General features: G+C 38.3%; 2 protein-coding genes across 2 annotated transcripts in view; both read left to right on the plus strand.

The window, feature by feature from the left end:
* DIAPH2 (diaphanous related formin 2) overlaps positions 1–22885 on the plus strand; it is a 985476-nt gene that overhangs the window by 222755 nt on the left and 739836 nt on the right. The window contains exon 5 of the mRNA XM_062183022.1: positions 597–736. Coding sequence (XP_062039006.1) covers positions 597–736 — 140 coding nt within the window. The remainder of the gene's footprint in view (positions 1–596; positions 737–22885) is intronic.
* Positions 3236–3984, plus strand: RPA4 (replication protein A4). The gene is given in 4 exon segments (XM_062183570.1): positions 3236–3353; positions 3356–3401; positions 3403–3518; positions 3521–3984. Coding segments are annotated over 4 exon segments (744 nt in total).

Below are 22885 nucleotides of genomic sequence, written 5' to 3' on the forward strand. Positions count from 1 at the left end.
TGCCGGCCACAGCACGCCGACCGCGGCGGCCATTGGAGGGTGAACCAATGGCAATAGGAAGACCTTTCTCTTTGTCTCTCTCTCTCTCACTATCCACTCTGCCTGTCAAAACAAAAACAAAACAAAACAAAAAAAAAACTTTACTGCTCAATTCTGTGAGCAAGAATTTTTTAAGACTTTATTTAATTGAAAGGTAGAGTTATAGACAGTGAGAGGGAGAGACAGAGAGAAAGGTCTTCCATCTGCTGGTTCACTTCCCAAATGGCTGCAACGGCTGGAGCTGAGCTGAGCCAGGAGCCAGGAGCTTCTTCCAGGCCTCCCACGTGGGTGTAGGGGCCCAAGGACTTGGGCCATTTTCCACTGCTTTCCCAGAGAGCTGGATTGGAAGATGAGCAGCCAGGACTAGAACCAGTGCCCATATGGGATGCCAGCGCCACAGGTGGAGGATTAACCTGCACCTCAGCACACACCCCTGAAGAATTTTTAAATTTCTAGCACACTGCACATATTTGTATGCAACATCATATTTATATATCCTATACATTATTTTACTTAAATATTTTTATAAAGCTATTGTTTATGATTTTGTATTGTAGGGTGGTCTGAAAAACAGCAAACACGAATGCACCCTGTCTTCACAAGAGTATGTTCATGAATTACGATCTGGCATATCCGATGAGAAACTTCTTAACTGCCTAGAGTCCCTGAGAGTTTCTTTAACCAGCAATCCTGTCAGGTAAGTAGTTCTATGATTTTGTTATGAATCATAAAATTACCATTGTTTGGGAATATCAGAACTTACGCTATTTTAAACTCATATTTTCTGAAAGGCTGATATTAACTAGAGTATTAATAAACTTCTTAAAAGTTACACATTTATACTATTAACTGACTATAAAGTATTATTATGGAAGATGTTACTTGCCAATGGGGGATTCTTTTTTTTTTATCGCTCTTTTTTTTTTTAATTAAACTTTTATTTAATGAATATAAATTTCCAAAGTACAGCTTATGGGTTACAATGGCTTCCCCCTCCCAAAACTTCCCTCCCACCCACAACCCTCCCCTTTCCCGCTCCCTCTCCCCTTCCAATCACATCATGATTCATTTTCAATTCTCTTTATATACAGAAGATCAGTTTAGTATATATTAGGTAACGATTTCAACAGTTTGCCCCCATATAGCAACACAAAGTGAAAAAAAAAATACTGTTGGAGTACTAGTTATAGCATTAAATAAGAGTGTAGAGCACATTAAAGACAGAGATCCTATATAATATTTTTTAAAAAATTAATTAATTTTCTATGCCATTTCCAATTTAACACCAGGTTTTTTTTTTCATTTCCAATTCTCTTCATATACAGAAGATCGATTTAGTATATAATTAGTAAAGATCTCATCAGTTTGTACCCACGCAGAAACACAAAGTGTAAAAATACTGTTTCAGTACTAGTTATAGCATCACTGCACATTAGACAACACATTAAGGACAGTTCCCACATGGGATATAAGTACACAGTGACTTTTGTTGCTGACTTAACAATTTGACACTCCTGTTCATGGCGTCAGTAATCTCCCTAGGCTCTAGTCATGAGTTGCCAGGGCTATGGAAGCCTTTAGAGTTCGCTGACTTTGATCTTATTCCGATAGGGTCATAGTCAAAGTGGAAGTTCTCTCCTCCCTTCGGAGAAAGGTACCTCCTTCTTTGATGGCCCCGTTCTTTCCACTGGGCTCTCACTCACAGAGATCTTTCATTTAGGTCTTCTTTTTTTTCTTTTCCATGGTATCTTGACTTTCCATGCCTACAATACTCTCATGGGCTCTTCAGCCAGATCCGAATGCCTTAAGGGCTGATTCTGAGGCCAGAGTGTTGTTTAGGACATCTGCCATTCTATGAGTCTGCTGTGTATCCCACTTTTGCCAATGGGGGATTCTAATAACTCTTGTTCCTATACTAACCATAAGAAAGGCGTTAAGTTAATAACATGGAAAAATGTTTTGAAAAGAAAAAAATTGATGTGCAATGTAATAGCAAAACATTCTTGGATCTACTTACACAGTTGCTACAATCTTAAGTTCAGAATGTAATGGATAAATCTATATAGAAAACTTGTTGTGGTTTTACTGTTTTTACATTTTCTTATGTCTGGTACTTTTCAGACCTGCCACAGAGCCTTGACAGTAGTATAGAGTTCATTCATCCAATTTTAAGTACAAGTTGAAGTATATATTATTTATTCATATGCACTGTGCACTTGGCAAAATAACCGGAAAATTAGAATTTTACAGCAGAATTTTAAAAGGCAATGGTAAGATGTGATCGACTTCAGAGTATGATAATTGTCCAAAGGTGCCTATCTTGCCATTTCTTCCAGAATTCCTCTGTTTTTAATGATTTGAACAAGCAATATGAGTTCTTTGAGAGCAGTAACAACAGTAGTGTTTTTCCCTTTGCATATAACCTACAGCACCCTCACTTTGCTGCCAAGTACTTATGTGCTCCAAAAATGTCTGCTGGATTGTTCAATGAACCATAAATTAATCTTTCAAAAGTAACTGTAAATAGTTGGCTGTGGCTCAGTAGATTAAGCTGTCCGCCTGCAACAGAGGCAGCAGCACAGCAGATGTCTTCCAGTATTAGCGAGCAATTGGAGTCCTGGGTGCTCTGCTTCTGATCCAGCTCCTTGGTAATGTGTGTGGGAAAGCAGTGTAAGATGGTCCTAGTACTTGGGCTCCCGCCACCCGCTCGGGAGACCCGGATGGAGCTCTGGGCTCCTGGTTTCCTCCTGTACCAGCCAGGGCTCTTTGGACATTTGGGAGTGAGCCAGTAGATAGAAGATCTTTCTCTCTCCCTGTTACTCTGCCTTTCAACTTAAAAATTATAAAGCAGTAGTAACCTTTATGAATGAGATGATGGTAGTGGTACTGAGGTCTAGTTAAATGCATTTTTATAAAGATGATGAGGGTACTTCAAATTACACTTGAGCTCTTAAAATGTAGCAGGGCAATGACTCACCCCAAAAGATTATGGGAAGAAGCAAAAACCCATCCGGCTCCGATGGCTGGAGGTTGCTGTGTTCTGGTAGCTGATTGGCTCCACAGGTTGCAAGAAGATGGCTGTGGTGCCCTGCATAATATGTTGGCTTGTCGCTCACTGGTAAAGCGCCAAACCAGCCTGTGGAGTCCCCTGAAAAGAGCCAAGCCTCATCTCTCCTCGACTGGAGCTGTTCTTAAGATGATTAAGAGTGAGTTTGGAAGTCACAGTTGCATCTCTGCTGAGGGAGGAGCTAGTGGTGGCAATGACCAACCGTCTGACAGAGGCACAATGCCTGTTAAGATGGTGAGATCCAGGGCCCAGTCCAACAGGTTATACCTTGTTATGTAAGCCTGTTGCTTGCCTCTGGTTGATAATGTGTTCAAGATTAGACGAATTGAGATTTCCCAGGTTTCTGTCATGGGGATAATCAGGAAGGTGGAGAGGGCTCCAAACTAAATTCTCTGCAAAATTGATGATATGACCCCAAGCCAATCCTGGTTTGGCAGTCACTTGGTAAAAATAAAGTGAAGCAGGAGGCTACTGTGCTGCCAGTTGGAGTATATGGCAAAGTGTTTGATGTCCTTCAGTTGTTCATGGGAGCAAAAAGCCTTGTAGTATTGAAAATCCATGTTTTGGAGGATATGAATGAGTTAACCATGCATATTCTGGAAACGGTCAATGCATAGATGATGCTGAATAAAGCCTGCCAAGCGGCCACTGGGGAAAGCTGACGAAATGAAGATGGCTATGATGTCAGCTGCATCTGGAAGGAGGTGCTCCACTTGATTCACATGTGTCCTCACCAGGAAGGGAAGAGCATATAGGAGCTGCAGACCCAGCTCTGTGGTCTGAGCGAGAAGGCCATCAAGGAAGCCATTGATTATCTGGCCACCGAGGGTCGCATCTATCCCACCGTTGACAGGGAGCGTTTTAAATCTGTTGATTAAGGCAGCAAAAGCATCTCATTTTCTGACGATATTTGCCTCTGGCTGTGAGTTATTTTGACCCATTGACTTTTAGGAAGTAGGATTTTTCAACAGAAGCTCTCAGCTGGCATCATTTGGCACATCTCAGTTTTTCCAAATGCTTTGGACTTTTCTATTTTTGCCTATTTGAAGCTCAGAAGGATATGGTGATGGATACATTGACTAGATTTGTTGCAGGATTTGCTAGCACAGTAATGGAAACACTCTACGGTGATGAGGTTTTGGGAGAAAGCCTACATAAAAAGTTAAAACTTACTGTTTAATTCTGTGCAAGTTTCTTTTTCTGAAATGCCTACCTGTTAGGAAAAGCTAGATGCAGTTAGGGACCCAGCTAAGAAAAAAAGTAGAGTTGTATTTGTTTATACATGACTGATTTTTTACCCTGAAATTATCACATTACTGTCTCTTGCCAAGTATTATTATTGATTCATTCAAATACACCAAAAGAGTAATTTATTAATTCAGATGCACACTTAAGTATTTATTGAATGATTTGCTCTTACTACCTTTACTTTTTTAAAAATAAGACTATGTTTAAAAAATACTTTGTTTTTGCAGTCATCTTTTAATGATTTCTTTAAATGTAGTTAACATTAATGATTATTTCAAATATTATGTGATATTTAAGTTATAATTTCTTATAGCTGCACAATTACATGGATGCAAGACTTTAACTTTGATGTGTTTTTGTATTATTTGTGTTAGTACATGATCTGTTTCATGTATTACAGAATAGTTTTCTTAGAGGTTAGGTGAAAAGGTCCAAGTTTTTATGTGGACTATGAAACTTCATAAATTTAAAAGAAATTATATTAAAATAGTTTTTGCAAGATCCTAACTGTGTGATTTTTTTCTAAGTTCATTTGAAAAAGCCTTTTATGTCACTTTCAATTACTAGTTTTAATTATTTGTAATAAATTTTATCTCTTCTATATATAATACTAACCACATATGTGATATCCTAGTTGTGTGATACATCTTTTTAAAGAAATATTTGTTTATTTATTTGAAAGGCAGAGTTATAGAGAGAGAAGGAGAGGAGAGAGAGAGAACTACACACAGAGAGAGTTCATCCATCTACTGGTTCACTCCCCAAATGGCAACACTGGCCAGGGCTGGGCCAAGTAGAAGCTAAAAGCCAGGAGCTTCATCTGGATCTCCCACGTGGATTCAGGGACCCAAGCACTTATGCCATCTTCCACTGCTTTCCCAGGCATATTAGCAGCGAGCTGTATAGGAAGTGGGGTAGCCAGGACTTGAACTGGCGCCCATATGGGATACCAACAATGAAGGTGGCGGCTTAACCTGTGGAGCCACAGCTCTGGCTCCTTTAAAGATGTATTTTATTTTGTTTGAAAGGCAGTTACAGAGATAGAAATCTTCCATCCACTGATTCATTTTCCAAATGACCACAACAGCAAGGGCTAGGCCAGGCAGAAGCCAGGAGCCTAGAACCCATCCATGTCTACCTTGTGGGTACAGGGGCCCAAACACTTGGGCCATCTTCTGATGCTTATTCAGGTGCATCACTGGGAAGCTGAGTAGGAAGTGGAGCAGCGAGGACTTGAACTGGTGCCCATATTGAATGTCTGCATTGTATGCAGCAGCTTAACCCACTACGCCATCATTCTGGCCATGTAATAATAAATCTTAATAATGATTATATTTATTATGTGGGAATATTAAATAATTGACCATTAAATTAAGCTCCCAGTTACATATATAATGAAGATTTCAAGGTACTACTTTTGGTACATTATAGGAAAAACTACATATATATATTACATGTATATTTTTGAATGTATGCATATGTATATTCATTCAGACAGGTAGAAGAGAAGAAAATAACTTGTTTTTGTTGACTCACAAAAAAGGTGAAAAACTCAGAAATTTCCTTAAATATGCACCATTGCCAATAATCCATGGTGGCAGGAAATCTATCAGTTAATGGCCTCTCTTTGCCAGCCCCCAAACTATTAATATTTGTTTAAGCATATGAGACAAACTTTTCTTCCTCTCCAAAGCCATGAAATTGTATATGGTGTTCTTGTGAAAAACACAAATGTATAATGTACTACAAAATTGTTACTTAAATTATACATTTTTGAAAAGTATAGTCTTCAGAAACTTAAGCAATTCTGAGCCACTGTTAAAGGTTACCTGTCTTGGAGACATTCATAGTGAACTAGGGGCCATAGGGGGCATATTTTTTCCTCAAAGTTGTAGTACTGGAAGAATTCTAGGAGACACTGTAGTTCTTTTTAAAAAAAATAAATGTTACAAATGTTGGTATAAATTTGGCACTTTTAGTTTTTTAAGATTTATTTATTTATTTATTTGAAAGGTAGACTGACAGGGGAGAGACAGAGAAAGATCTTCAGTCTCCTGGTTCACCCCTAAATGCCTGCAACAGCTGTGGCTGAATGAGGCCAAAAGCAGGAGCCAGGAATTCCATCCGGGTCCCCCACACTGGTTGCAGATCCCAAGTGTTTGGGCCATCATTAGCTGCTTCCCAGTAGCATTAGGAAGAAGCTGCATTGGAAGTGAAACTGTTTCACATGCACTTTGATATGGGATATGAATGTCCCAAGCAGCAGCTTAATCTGCTTTGCCATAGTGTCCATTCCACAATATTTCTTTGACGTCACTTATACAAATGCAGAAAGCTTGAGATAAAAACCTGATACTTAAAATTGTAACTGTCTCTTGTAGCTACTTCTTCCTCCAACTCTAGGACTATAACTCCAGGATTAGAAGAGAAGAGCCTTCTTTTTTTTGTTTGTTTTCTTGGGAAGTTAAACTGGTTTTGTGCTTACAGATTGGTATATTGAGATATGTATACCTAAATTTAAGGCAAAATGCTGATATCCCACTCATCTTTGATAGGTGTCATCTCTCTGTGTTCTTTGGGGTTCTTTTTGGCTTTTTGAACTGCCTCCCTCCCTACACACACACACACCTTGCCACCTTTATTCTTCTGAGTGGAATCATGTGGTTTTGTGGGATTTTACTGCAGATAAAGAACTATAGTAGAAGAATAGTAAATAGATATAGCTATTATATGAGTGGAAATCAACAAAAATTTTTAGGGAGAAAACAATTCCTAGATTATTTCATACTTGCATATTTGGCACGTTAGGGGTAACAGATTTCCAAAATTCATTTTAAGTCACCCACTTGGCATGCATACTTTTTCAATTTTGTTTAAGCCAGGAATTACTTGGCCAATGTTCTTCCTCTATGGTCCTGCCCTGTATGTGAGCCAAATCTTTGAGGGGAAGGTTTGAGGATAAGACACATATCCTAGGAAAATATTGTCAACTCTTTTGTGTAGGAATATTTAAGCCAGAGGAACTTGAAATATATAATTGACTATTATAATAGGTATTTTTGTGGCTCATAGACATATGAAATATATATATATAGAAATTTATTCTAAATTAACTGTGAAATATATGAAAATCTGTAAAATCCAAATAATACTAGTATCATACAATTATTGAATTTTGTTACTTTTGCTTATTAATTTGGTAATATTTTGAGCTATTGGAGAAATATGGGATACAAACTCTTTTTGTTCTAATTTCTATTTGCTTGTTATAACAGCAAATCAAAAATGGAATCACCAAGAATTATTTTCATTCATTAAATCTTTAGTAAACACCTATTCTGTGCATTTAAGTGCCAAGTTTGTTTTCGTAAACTTCAATTCAATTGACTCCTGAAATGGTTATTAAAATAGTAATAGTTAACATTTTACCATCCATGTAAAACCTTTCTGGCATGTGCTGTTCTAACCTGAGTGTGTATGTATGGCTGTATAGTTAGGCCTACATTGACATTCCCAACTCATAACTCTCGTGAAATTCAGACTCCATTTTAAGTGTGTTCTTTAATGCCCTACAGGCCTCTTTAAAAATATTTTTAAAATAATAAAAAGAAACATATACGAGAGAACTTAAATCATGGAAAATGGAATTAAAACACAGAGAAGTTTATTTTCATATAAAAATGTTTGAAGTCCTTGCATACAAGGGGTCTTCAAAAAGTTCGTGGAGAATATATATTATGAAAAATTTTGAAATCCATGAAATTTTTTCACAACATGAATTTTCATAATCTTTTTGAAGTATTCTTGCATTTATAATCCTTCAATGTTTTTAAGACTTTGAAATACACATATAATTTTAGTATTATTCCCATTATATATATATATATATCTGTGTATATATGTAGTTTACATATATATGTGTGTATGCATATGTGTGTGTGTGGTGTATGTTGTGTGTATGTGTGTGATTTGTCTGAGAAGCAGAAAGAAAGACAGTGACACAGGCAGCTCCCATCCACTGGTCCATTCCCCTAATGGCCACAATGGCAAGGCCTTGGCCCAAGGCTGCAGCCAGTTGCTAGAAACTCAATCCAAGTCTCTCATGTGGGTGGCAGGGACCCATCTCCTGTTCTCTCCCAAGATCTGGGTTGACAGTCAGCTGGAGTCAGGAGGCAGAGTCAGACATCAAACCCAGGGGCTCAGATATAGGACAGAGATATTTTACCCAGCATCTTAAGTGCCAAGGCAGTTGCCCATCCCTGTTCCCATTTTGTAAATGAAGAAATTGAGGCTCAGAGAGGTTAAATAATTGGCTCCCTTTTTAATGTTACATGGTTAGTAAATGTCACCATTAAGATTCCAACCAAGGCCATTTGTAGAGCATGGACCATTAATGGCTACTTTATTGCCTCATGATAAGGAAAGTCTGTTCAAACATTCTCCTTTCACTGTTGTATGTAATTTTTTTTTGTTTCTTTCATTAAAATTTCTTTCATTAAAATTTATCTCAACTGAATTGAAGGACTATGAAATTTTAGTAAAAAGTATAAAAGATAATATAAAAACACCTTTGTACTCACCTACCAGCTTAAGAAATGAAGGTTTCATTTTTTAAAAAAATATTTTCTTTATTTATTTGGGAGGTAGAGTTACAGACAGTGAGAGGAGAGACAGAGACAAAGGTCTTCCGTCCTCTGTTTCACTCCCCAAATGGCTGCAAGGGCCGGAGCTGCGCCGATCCGAAGCCAGGAACCAGGAGCTTCTTCCTGGTCTCCCACGTGGGTGCAGGGGCCCAAGGACGTGGGCCATCTTGGACTGCTTTCCCAGGACATAGCAGAGAGCTGGATGGGAATAGGAGCAGCCGGGGACTAGAACCAGCGCCCATATGGGATGCCGGCACTGCAGGTGGAGGATTGACCTACTGTGCCACAGCGCTGGCCCTGGTTTAATTTTTTTTAATGTAACTTAGATTGTTAATGACAGCATAATACCATTTGGGTTTTTGTTTCATTGATAAAAAATTCATCTGAGGAGTGGGCATTTAGCTTACCAGTTAAGATTCTGACATCCCAAGTTGAAGTGCTTGTGTTCAGTTCCCTTCTCTGACTCTTGATGCCAGTTTCCTTCTAATGCTGACTTGGGAAGGTAACATTGATGGATTAAGCAAGTGGATTCCTGCCACCTACATGGAAGACCAGGGTTGAGTTTCCTGTTCTGGAATGTGGGGGAGGGGATGGGGATGTGGGGGAAGGGATGGGGATGTGGGGACCTAGCTCAGCCTCAACCCTTGGTAGCAATTTACAAGTGTACCAGCAGATGGTGCTCTCTTGCATGTGCATATTCATACTCTGTCTTTCTGCTTTTTAAATAAATTTTTAAAAATTTAAAAAATCTGAAAATTCCATTATGTAAATATATGCTTCTATTTTTTGAAGTATGTTATCTTAAGAATATATGTCATTTCATTCAGAAGCCAATCTTTTCTGATGACCATGTAGATCAGTGTGGTGAAATTTGGACCTCCTTTGCCTACGTAACAAGGATGATAACTCTAAGGGTACTTCCCGTGGTTTCCATATATTTATTTCAATTCGCTCTCACATGATAAGGGAAAAAGCTTTGGTTTTTGTGTGTGTGTGTTTTTTTTTGTTTTGTTTTGTTTTGTTTTGTCGTCTAGTCACAGCTAATTTTCCTTGGCAGTACCTAAACTGGAGCAATTGAATAAATAGCACTTAACATTATATGGCTTGTTTTTACATTTTGCATGGGTATCCTATAAAGTAATAATAGAAATAATTGCCCCTAGTCCACTCCCCAAATGCTGGCAACAGCCAGGGTTCTGAAATTCAATCCAGGTTTCCCATGTGCTTGACAGGAACCTGGGGTACTCAGGCCATCACCTGCTGCCTGCCAAGATGTGTATCAGCAGGAAACTGGAACTGAGACGAGAGCAGGGACTTGAACCCAAGCATTCTAATATGGGATCTAGGGATCCTATATGGTATTTTAAACAATGTACCAAATGCCCACCTCTGGTTTATGTTTTTAAAGGATAACTGGGTAGAAGCAGAGAGACTGTGCTACACGTTGCAGTAAAGGAAGTACATATCTAATAGAAATTTTTGGAACACCTGTGTATCTGTGCTTCATGGAAGCTTATATAGAAAGTCTTTTGACATCCCAAGGTAGTATCAGAATTCAGTTATTTTTACCATGAGCCTCCACTGACTCACCTGGAGAAATTCATGGTGCATCACTGATGTTCTAGTGGTAACATGGATTCCATGAATGGATGCATTTTCCTGCTGTTTAACTGCCTGATCTTTGTATTACTCAGTTCAAATTTATAAATTTCTAAGGGGGGTGGCTCTACTCATCATTGGTTTCTTTTTTGGCAAAACTGCATGCCTGGCCACCTCATTTATCAGGCCAGTGTAGATGCCTGTCATAACATGGGTCAGGCGACTGTCCTTAATCAACTCCACTTCATTTTGATGAAGGTAAGTGAGGCAATATAATGTGGTCCAGAATTTATGCACCTAGGACTGTGCTCTGGATAGGTGGCTGTGGGTATGCTTCCCATAAAAAGGGATTCTAAGCATATTAGGCACCAGCTAATACAGTGACTTTAGTAAGTTGAGAAGGAAAAATCATTGCGTAGAGAACTCTTTGAGAGATCAAGGATTATGTTTTATTCATGCTATATATTCAGCATTTAACATTATTCCTTGTAGCATGATAAGTGAGTAAAAGAGTGAACTGCTACTAGAAGTGCCTCTAATGTACCGATTTGTGTATTTGTGGATTTTGGAGACAAGAAGAAGCAAAAAAAGAAACACCAATGTCTTTTTTCTTTTGAGCATCCTCAGAGCTATTAACAAAATTTAGTATAAGCCACCTCTAAGTTTGGTTTCCCTTTGACGTTTTGTCTATCATTTGATTCTGGTCCACCAATATTTTATCTTGCCAGATAAAATACTCTCATTAACCCACCCCTCAAAAAAAAAGTGGGAGTGGTAGGGTATGTAACTATATTACATAGTTAATAAGTTCTAGAAATGCTATGTAATATTTTGCCCTCGTGGGAACTCAAAGTAAATATTAGCATTGTTTTTTTTTTTTTTTTGACAGGCAGAGTAGATAGTGAGAGAGAGAGAAACAGAGAGAAAGGTCTTCCTTTTTGTCGTTGGTTCACCCTCGAATGGCCGCCGTGGCCAGTGCGCTGGTGCACTGTGCTGATCTGAAGGCAGGAGCCAGGTGCTTCTCCTGGTCTCCCATTGGGTGCAGGGTCCAAGCACTTGGACCATCCTCCACTGCACTCCCGGGCCACAGCAGAGAGCTGGCCAGGAAGAGGGGCAACCGGGACAGAATCCGGTACCCCAACCAGGACTAGAACCCAGGGTGCCAGCGCCACAGGCGGAGGATTAGTCTATTGAGTTGTGGTGCCAGCCAGCATTGTTCTTAACTAGCTTTTACAAATCCTGCAAAAAGGGAGACCTGTTTAACTTTTTAAACACAGTTTCCAAAATTTTTATTAATTAAAATTTCCATTTATTCCTTGGAAATCCATAGAACCATTCCATAGTATAAATCACACTTTCTGTTTTCACTAGATTTTTTAATTTACAGAAAGCCAACCCTTTAAAATAGTTTTTAAAGATTTTATTTATTTATTTATTTATTTATTTGACAGGTAGAGTTACAGACAGTGAGAGAGAGACAGAGAGAAAGGTCTTCCTTCTGTTATTTCACTCCCCAAATGGCTGCAACAGACGGCGCTGTGCCGATCTGAAGCCAGGAGCCAGGTGCTTCCTCCTGGTCTCCCATGTGGGTACAGGCACCCAAGGACCTGGGCCATCCTCCACTGCCTTCCTGGGCTACAGCAGAGAGTTGGATTGGAAGAGGAGCAACTGGGACTAGAACCCGGTGCCCATATGGGATGCTGGTGCAGCAGGCTGAGGATTAACCAAGTGAGCCATGGCACTGGCCCCATCTTTTAAAATATTTATTTCATTTGTTTGAGATGCCTAGAGGAGGGGTTGGGGGAGAGAGAGAGAGAGAGAGAGAGAGAGAGAGAGAGAGAGATTGACTGATTGTTTCACATGATTGTTTCGCATTCCCACCCTCTAGTTTACTCCCAAAATGTCTGCAACAGCCAGGGCTGAGCCAGGTCCAAGCTGGGAACTCAGTCTAGGTCTCCCATGTGGGTGGCAGGGACCCAGTTACTTGAACGTTCACTGTTGCCTACTAGGATGCACGTAAGACAGGAGGCTGAAATCAGAAGTGGAGCTGAGACTTGAGCCCAGGCACTGCAACATAGGATGTGGGCTTCTTAACTGCTAGGCTGAGTGCTCCACTCCATTTAAACTCATCATTAGCTATTTTTGCTGTAGCCACCCTCAAGTTTAATAGGCTTAACTTTCCTCACAGAAAGCAACAAATAAGCAAACATAGCGAACAACTATTTTTTCCTACTTGAGAAAAACCAATAAGCAAATAAAAGCAATGAAAGAAAAATTTAAAAATTGTAAATAAGGAAACCAATGTAAGAATAAACCCAAGAATGGGAATAATTTATACAACCAGGACATTATGCAGAAAGTATAGAGAAGGAAAATAGTCTATAGAAGTATAATTCACCTTGAATGCATAGTGTCTTACATGAGGGTATGCAAAAAGTTCAAGGAAATACATGCAATGATAAAACTGTGTAAATTTATTTATTTTTTTTTTTATTAAACTTGTATTTAATGAATATACATTTCCAAAGTACGGCTTATGGGTAACAATGGCTTCCCCCCTCCCATAGCTTCCCTCCCACCCGCAACCATCCCCTTTCCCGCTCCCTCTCCCCTTCCAATCACATCAAGGTTCATTTTCAGTTCTCTTTATATACAGAAGATCAGTTTAGTACATATTAGGTAAAGATTTCAACAGTTTGCCCCCATATAGCAACACAAAGTGAAAAAAATACTGTTGGAGTACTAGTTATAGCATTAAATAACAGTGTAGAGCACATTAAAGACAGAGATCCTACATAATATTTTTTTTAAAAATTAATTAATTTTCTATGCCATTTCCAATTTAACACTAGGTTTTCTTTTTTTCATTTCCAATTATCTTTATATACAGAAGATCGATTTAGTATATAATTAGTAAAGATCTCATCAGTTTGTACCCACACAGAAACACAAAGTGTAAAAATACTGTTTCAGTACTAGTTATAGCATCACTGCACATTAGACAACACATTAAGGACAGTTCCCACATGGGATGTAAGTACACAGTGACTCCTGTTGCTGATTTAACAATTTGACACTCCTGTTCATGGCGTCAGTAATCTCCCTAGGCTCTAGTCGTGAGTTGCCAGGGCTATGGAAGCCTTTAGAGTTCGCTGACTTTGATCTTATTCCGATAGGGTCATAGTCAAAGTGGAAGTTCTCTCCTCCCTTCAGAGAAAGGTACCTCCTTCTTTGATGGCCCCGTTCTTTCCACTGGGCTCTCACTCATAGAGATCTTTCAATTAGGTCTTCTTCTTTTTTTTCTTGTCCATGGTGTCTTGGCTTTCCATGCCTAAAATACTCTCATGGGCTCTTCAGCCAGATCCAAATGCCTTAAGGGCTGATTCTGAGGCCAGAGATGTTGTTTAGGACATCTGCCATTTTATGAGTCTGCTTTGTATCCCGCTTCCCATGTTGGATCCTTCTCTCCCTTTTTGATTCTATCACTTAGTATTCGCAGACACTTGTCTTGTTTGTGTGATCCCTTTGACTCTTAGACCTATCAGAGCCATCAATTGTGAACTGAAATTGATCACTTGGACTAGTGAGATGGGATTGGTACATGCCACCTTGATGGGATTGTATTGGAATCCCCTGGCACATTTCTAACTCCATCATTTGGGGCAAGTCCGATTGAGCATGTCCCAAATTGTACATCTCCTCCCTCTCTTTTTCCATTCTTAAATTTAATAGGGATTACTTTTCAGTTAAAATTTAAACACCTAAGAATAATTGTGTGTTAATTACAGAGTTCAACCACTAGTACTAGAACAACAACAACAACAACAAATACTAAAAAGGATAAAGTATTACATTGTACATCTAGAGTCAGGACAAGAGCTGATCAGGTCATTGTTTCTTATAGTGTCCATTTCACTTCCATAGGTTTCCCCTTTGGTGCTCAGCTGTCACTGATCGGGGAAAACAAATGATATTTGTCTCTTTGGGACTGGCTTAATTCACTCAGCATGATGTTTTCCAGATTCCTCCATCTTGTTGCAAATGACCGGGTTTCATTTTTTCTTACTGCTGTATAGTATTCTATGGAGTACATGTCCCATAATTTCTTTATCCAGTCTACTGTTGATGGGCATTTGGGTTGGTTCCAGGTCTTAGCTATTGTGAATTGAGCTGCAATAAACATTAATGTGCAGATGGCTTTTTTATTTGCCAAACTAATTCCCGTAATCATTAAATAGTGCCCCTCTTTGACTCTCCTAACAGTTTTTGTGGTAAAGTTTATGTTGTCTGATATTAAGATGGCTACGCGCTGTTTTTTCATTTCTGTTGGCATGGTATATATTTTTCCAGCCTTTCACTTTCAGTCTGTATGCATCATTGTTGGAATGATGAGTTTCTTGTAAGCAGCAAAAAGATGGGTTTTGTTCCTTAACCCAATCAGCCAATCGGTGTCTTTTAACTGGACAGTTCAGGCCATTAACATTCAATGTGACTATTGAGAAGGAGTAACTTTGCCCTGTCATTTGCCAAAGATTTTTTCTAATATATGGTTTGAGACTCCTGTGATCTTTTGCTGTGAGGTTTCCTTCCTTTACCTTCTTTCATATTGGTGACCGTGTTTCTGTGTTTCTGTATGTAACACATCTTTAAGCATCTTTTGCAGGGCTGGACAAGTGGCGACAAATTCTTTCAATTTCTGTTTGCTGTGAAAGGTCTTTATTTCACCTTCATTCACAAATGAGAGTTTTGCAGGATATAATATTCTGGGCTGGCAGTTTTTCTCTCTTAGTACCTGGGCTATATCTTGCCATTCTCTCCTAGCTTGTAGGGTTTCTGATGAGAAGTCAGCTGTGAGTCTAATTGGAGATCCTCTGAGAGTAATCTGATGTTTCTCTCTTGCACATTTTAGGATCTTTTCTGTGTGTTTCACTGTGGTGAGTTTGATTACGACGTGTCGTGGTGAGGATCTCTTTTGGTCATGTTTATTAGGGGTTCTATGAGCTTCCTGTACTTTGATGTCTCTGTCCTTCTCCAAACCTGGGAAATTTTCTGCTAGTATCTCACTAATAAGGCCTTCTAATCCCTTCTCCCTCTCCATGCCTTCAGGAACTCCTAGAACCTGAATGTTGGGTTTTTAAATAGTATCCTGTAGATTCCTGACAGTATTTTTTAGATTTCTGATTTCTTCTTCTTTTCTTTGATTGGACTGTTTCCTTTCCTGTTCTCTGTCTTCTAATTCTGATATTCTCTCTTCTGCTTCACCCATTCTGTTTTTAAGGCTCTCTAATGTGTTTGTCATTTGATCTATTGAGTTCCTCATTTCATTATGGTTTCTTGTCACTATCACAGTTTCATGTTCTACTAGTTGTTTCATTTCATTTTGATTCCTCGTTAATATTTCATTTTCACGAGAGAGATTTTCTATCTTGTCCATTAAGGACTTCTGTAGTTCAAGAATTTGTTTTTGAAAACTTCTTAATGTTCTTATCAATTTTTTGAGATCCGCTTCTTGCATTTCCTCTATATCTTCATCTTCATAATCTTGCATTGGGGCGTCTTGTTCATTTGGGGGCATCATAGTATCTTCCTTGTTCTTGTTACCTCGGTTTTTGTGTTTGTTGTTTGGCCTGTTGGAGATAATTTATTTTATTTTATTTTATTTTATTTTTATTTATTTATTTATTTTTTTTGCTGTGGTGTTTTCTTTTTTTGTTATACTATGCCTCTAAGTGGGCTGTCTGCTTTGATGGATCCTTAGAGGCTGTGATGGTTGTGGCCAGAGAGCTCTGCTTGATTCTTCAGGTTTAAGGCTGTGCAAAAAGTGACTCACCCAGATTGTTCTCTCCCTTGCTCTTTGCTGGAGCTCTCTCTCTCTCTCTCTCTTTTTTTTACTCAGTTGGGAGGTAATTCCGCACAGCTGAGTGGAATTGAGGGTAGTTGAAATCTGGCCTCTGTGAGTATTCGTTTGATCTACCCCTGGGACCACACAAAGAGTTTATGCAGCCCTCGATGTGTTCTCAAGTTTCACTATAGTCCCAAAGTTACTGAGTTTGTGTACTCGTTGGCGCTTTACATATGTAAAATGGAGCCTGCTCTTTGTTTTGTTAGGTGAGTGGAGAGAGAGGCCTCTGCCTTTCCCCACCAATGTCTCGGGTTTCTGACGTTTTTGTCTTACCTCCCGTTCATTCCCGCGCTGGCGAGATTCTGTGGCTGGGCTCCCACAGCTGGGCTTCCACGTGGTGGGCTCCCTGTAGGTCCTCTGTGTCACATCCACTAGATCTGGAAGCGTTTCCTCTGCAGTTTTTTTCTTGAGTCTTTTCCTGAGGCTTTAACAGATCAACGCATTGTCTACAAAAGGGTCCGCTTATAGAAGCCCTTTTGCATTGGCCTCTCCTGTGCTCCCTTTCTTGGCCACTTGGTCTCTGGGCCATCAAACTGTGTAAATTTAAAAATGTTTTACACCATGAACTTTTTGAAGTTGTTTCATGCAACAGCAAAAGAATCCCTAAATTAAATAAGGTCATTTGAATAATATTATTTTAGTTTCCTGGGTTTTCATAATGGTTCTTGCAAACTGGTGGCTTAAAACAACAGTAATTATTCTCTCATAGTTGAGGCAGTCAGAAGGTTGAAATCAAATGTCGGGCGAATTCCTTCCAAAGGTTCTAGGTGAGGATCTCTCCTTGCCTCCCAAAGCTCCTGGCATTCCTTGTAGCAGCATGGCTTGAATCTCTGCGTGCCAGCTCAGTTCTATCTGAAATATGGCTTTCTCTGTGTCTTTGTGTGTCCTTTATATCTTTTATTAGGGCATTCTACTTGGATTTAGTGACTACTCTAATCCTGTATATTAATATTTATTCTTAGCTAATTACATCTTCAAAGACCCTATTTCCAAATAAAGTTGCATTTTGAAATTCTAAGTGAATACTATTGAGACCGCTACAGTTATGTAAGGGAGATTATCCTTAAAATCATTGAAATAACGGGGCCGGCATTATGGCATAGCAGGTTAAGCTACCACTTGGGAAATTGGCATGTGAGCACAAGTTTGAGCTCCTACCTTTCCATTTCTGATCCAGTTCCCTGCTATTGCTCCTAGGAAGGCAGTGGAAGATGGATCAAGTGCTTGGGCCCTTGCCAATTGCATGGAAGATCTGGATGGCATTCAGAATCCTTGCTTCAGCCTAGTCTAGTCCTAGCTGTTGTGGCTATTGGGAGAGTGAACCAATGGATGGGAGATCCCTCACACTCTGTGTCTCCTCTCTGCCTGTAACTCTGCTTTTCAAATAAATAATTTTTTACATTTATTTATTTTTTAAAATTTTTAGTTTTTAACAGATTTGATATATTTAGTTGATACAATTCTAAGAATATAATGTTCCCTTCTGCCTGCCCTCTTTCCCTCCCTCCCTATCTCCCTCCCTCTCCCTTTCTTTTTTAGTTTCTGAGATAACATTTTAAATTTACATTACAGTAATAAAGCTTAATGGTTCACCAATTAGGAAGTTTAACATGTAAAAAGCAAAAAGACTGTAATTTACTGGGCATATAGACAACTATAAATGATACTTGAATGGAAAAATGACCATTTCACCCAAATACAGTAAATTTTAAAGGAATTGCAGATCATTAGAACTATAGTAGTATAACATTCTAAACCATTGGCTTGACAAAGGTATAAACAAAGTTTTATAAAATTATATTTGCAACAATACTCATACACACAGGAATTTCTTCCAAAAACTCATCAAAATAAAAGCTAAGTTCTGTCTAGGTGACATTAAATAGTACAAAATATCAGAAAAAGCAGAATTATGTAGTTTTATCTTTCTTAATGAAATTAATTTTCTTTAAAAAATTCATTTTATTTATTTTAAAAGCAGAATGATAGAGAGAGAGAGACAGAGAAAGAGGTCTCCCATCCATTGGATTTCTCCCCAAATGCCTGCAAACTACCAGAGCTGAGTCAGGCTGAAGCCAGGAGCAAGGAGTTCCATCTGCATTTCCCACATGCCTGATAGGGGCCCAAAATACTTGGGCTGTTATTTGATTCCTTCCCAGGCACAGTAGCAGGAAGCTTGATTATAGGTGGAACAGCAGGTATTTGAAATGGCACTATGATATGTGATGTTGGCATTACAAGTAATGACTTAACCTACTTCATCAAAGTGCTGGACCCTGAAATTAAATTTTGTTGATTTTGTTTGCTTTATATATTTGTAGTACTAAATTGTGAGAGGTAGCACGTTATGTGATAGAGTTACACAGGAATGCGATTTGTGAGATCTGAATCTGGTTTTTGATTACGCCTTGTGGTGAACTTGGTCCAGTCAGTGGACCTCTATAGGCCTCAGTTTTTCCATATGTAAATAGAGTTGGAGTTTTCTAACTATAAACCTTTATTTTTTAAAGCTTTTATTTTATTTATTTTAGAGGTGGAGTTATAGAAAAAGACAGAGACAGAGAGAAAGGTCTTCCATCCGCTGTTTCACTCTTCAAATGGCTACAAGGGCTGGAGCTGAGCCAATCTGAAGCCAGGAGCCAGGAGCTTCTTCCAGGTCTCCCACACGGGTGCAGGGGCCCAAACACTTGGGCCATCTTCAACTGCTTTCCTAGGCCTTAGCAGAGAGCTGGATTGGAAGTGGAGCAGATGGGACTCGAACTGGTGCCCATATGGGATGCGGGTGCTACAGGCAGAGGATTAACCTACTGTGCCACAGCACTGGCCTCTAAACCTTTATTTTCTATATTTCTTTTGGCTTATTTCTAATCCTGTTATCTTTACTGTTGAAACTGGAAGTTTAGTGTTATTGCATTATTTCTTGCATTTATAATTATATTTCACCAACATGAGACAGATATTTATAATTTCCTTTAAATATTGAAAATCAGTTTCTAAAGCTCCTGTTGAATTTTTTTTTGTAAATCATTTATTTTATTTATTTGAAGTAAACAGTTAGGGAGAGACAGAGAACGATCTTCCACCTGTTGCTTTACTTCCCACATGGTTGCAACAGCTTGATGTGGCAGAGGTAGGGTATGCTAGCTAGGCTAAAGCCAGGAGACAGGAGCTTCATCTGGGTCTCCGACATGGGTACAGTGGCCCAAGCCTTTGGGCCATCTTCTGCTTCATTCCCAAGCACGTTAGCAGGGAGATGGAATAGAAGTAGAGCAGCAGGGACTCAAACTGACGCTGAAATGTGATGCCCAAGGCAGCTTTACCTGCTATGTCAAAATGCTGGCCCCTTATTATTGTTTTTCAAACCTGGTGTTCATTAAAACCTGAACATTTGCCATCTTATGGCTGTTTTCTATCCTTAACATAGTTTCAACTAATTTCTTTTTATTTAGCCTATAGGAAAGTAAAAATTAAATAAATATTTATGTTTGTGTATACACACACACATACACACACAAACACACACACATACTAATAGCTTTCCTTAAACATTTTCAAAACATGGTCACTTTGAAATATTAAATGGAGTCACGAATTTCAGATTCATAAGGTATTTAATTGTTCAGATGATAAAGACTCAAAGACAATCGTTTCATTATTTTATGTGCTGCTAAAGGCAATTTTTTTTTAAAATTCCCTTTATAAGCCATCATTTACTGGCTGCATTCTAAATCATTCCCTTACTATACATACCCTCAACCTTTACCTTTTATTACATAAATTTACTTGTACCTACTTATATTCTATAACAGTTTTGTTCATGTATGTCTACTTTTCATTTAGATTTTTGCCACCCCTGGGGAAGGGACCCTCTTGCCCTCTCATTTGTTTTGTGATGGCTGGTACTGTGTAATTTATATACAATAATGTATGATTTGAGGTGGCTATTGACCCATCATCAATAACAGTCTATGCTTTGCCAGCAGTGAGAATGAAATTTGCATTATTCTGGCCATATTCTGTGGCCATGCATTTTTAGATGTAATCAGAGAAAAATAATGAATTTAACTTCCTTCATATAAGAGCAAGACTTACTAGCTTGATTTGAACCACATTCATAAGCTGCAGACAGAATAGCATGCTTTACACAATAGTCTTTTTACAGTTGCATGGTGAATTAACAAAATTGAATGTTTACAACTCTGTTTAATACCCTAAAAATCCATGTGCTTTGATTATAAAATGATTCCCAATCTGCCATCACAAATTGTATTAGGCTTTGCACATACCATGGCATGTGTGTGGTTTAGAATGAGAACTACATTATTTACAGATTTTTATTCATATGCTTTTACTAAATTTTATGAAAGGAAGCAGTGTCTACTGAAAAATGACCAGTTAATTTGGACAATTTTATTCTCAGCCAAACCATTACAGAATGTATGGGTATTTGGCAATACGTTTATGAAGAACCAAGGAAATGTGTAGTAATAAATCATTGTCACTAAGGTTTTACAAAACATGACAAAACCAGCAAATACTGGTTTGAAGAACAGTATCACAGAATTGTGATTGCATAGAATTCCTTTTAGAATTTTTGCTGAAATTGCCTTACATTTTGAGGAGTATTTTACCCCACCAGGAAAACTGATTTTTCTGTTTTGCGTGGACTCGATTGCTATCTGCCAAACTCATACAATAGTGTCAGGGTTCTACAGCCAGTATTCTCAAGCAGGTGAAAACAAAATCTCTTAAGAGTTTATAAATATGCAGTTATTTGTATCATCTCTGGAATGTTTTTTGAAATATGTGTGTGTGTGTGTGTGTATTTGAAAGGCAGAGTGACAGGGAGAGGGAAAGATAGTGACCTGCCATCTATTGTTTCACTTCCAAAATGGTGGCAACAGCTGCTGATGGTTCAGACTGAAGCCAAGAGCCCAGAACTCCTTTCAGGTCTCCCACATGAGTAACAGGAGCCCGGATACTTAGGCCATCTTTTGCTGCTTTCCCAGGCACTTTACCAGGGAGCTGCATAGGAAATATAGCAGCTGGGACTCAACACACTGCACCACAGTGCTAGCCCAAAAATGTTTGTTTTTACTTAATATTTTCTTCCCTTTAAACATACTTTTATAGCAAATATGTGTTTTAACATAATCATAATGACAATAGCTGGATCTTGACAGCAATACAAATTAGAAATAGAAAGCACTGTCCCAGTTATGGGTGTTAATAACTGTTTAAACAGCCTGTATAAACTTATTTAAACCTTGGCAAAGCAGCCAAGTTTATATGAACTTTGAAAGTTTATATGAAGTTAGGTAAAGATCAATACTATTAGAACATTTTACAGGGGACTTCCTATGAAAAATGGAATAATAAGATCCTAATAGTGTAGAAATGTGAACTGGACTTAAAATTGTGAGTTCATTTCATAAGGCAGCATTGTGGACAGCATTTTAAAAGTAGTTTTAAAATGTTGATATTTTAAATTTGTTTGCTTTAACTTTCAAATATATAAATCATTTTAGAATATGTGTATCCATTTTCATCTATTTGAAAGAACGAAAGAACAACAGAGAGGAACACACACACACACACACACAACATATCTGCTGGTTCACTTCCCAAATGTTCACAACAGCCAGGACTGGGCCAAGCTAAAGCCAGGAGCCAGAAACTCTGGACTTCCCACATAGATGGCAGGGGCCCAAGCATTTGAAACATCATCTGCTGCTTCCCAGGATGTATGAACAGGAAGGTGAATCCTAAGCAGTGTATCTAAGGCTTGAACTGAGCACTCTGCTATAAAATGTGGTCATCCTTAGCAGTGACTTAACTCGCTGAATGATAACACCAGTCCCCATATATATACATAGAATGGAAAATAGTAGATTCATTACAGTTATGTCAGTTTATATGTTGTCTTTTAAGATCTTAGTCAACAATTTGAATTAATATCAACCATATCTAAACTCACTTAAATATGTTGATGCCATAGATGTTAAATGACCCTGAATTTTTAATCATGTATTCTTAGCTTCAAAACACCATTTGGCTTAAGGCACATCTAATGTTACAACTTGTAATAAAAGAAAACTAGGTCACTATATCCTATATTATTTCTAAAAGGAATTTGCACAGCAAATATCCATGTTTTTGAAGTATTATTTCAGTGGGAACAAATGTGGAAGACATTAAGAGAAATAGCCATTCTTATGTGGTCATTTATTTTATTACTTCATAACATATGTAAGTGACATCAAGGCAATGCATTTTCTCATTTAAGTGATACACTTTACATTTGAAAACCAATTTACATGTGTATAATAATTAAAATTATTAGAAAATTTTAAATGAATACATACTTATAAAGGTATATGAAGTCTA

Source organism: Lepus europaeus, chromosome X, assembly GCF_033115175.1.
Source record: "Lepus europaeus isolate LE1 chromosome X, mLepTim1.pri, whole genome shotgun sequence".
In the NCBI taxonomy this organism is placed as follows: Eukaryota; Metazoa; Chordata; class Mammalia; order Lagomorpha; family Leporidae; genus Lepus; species Lepus europaeus.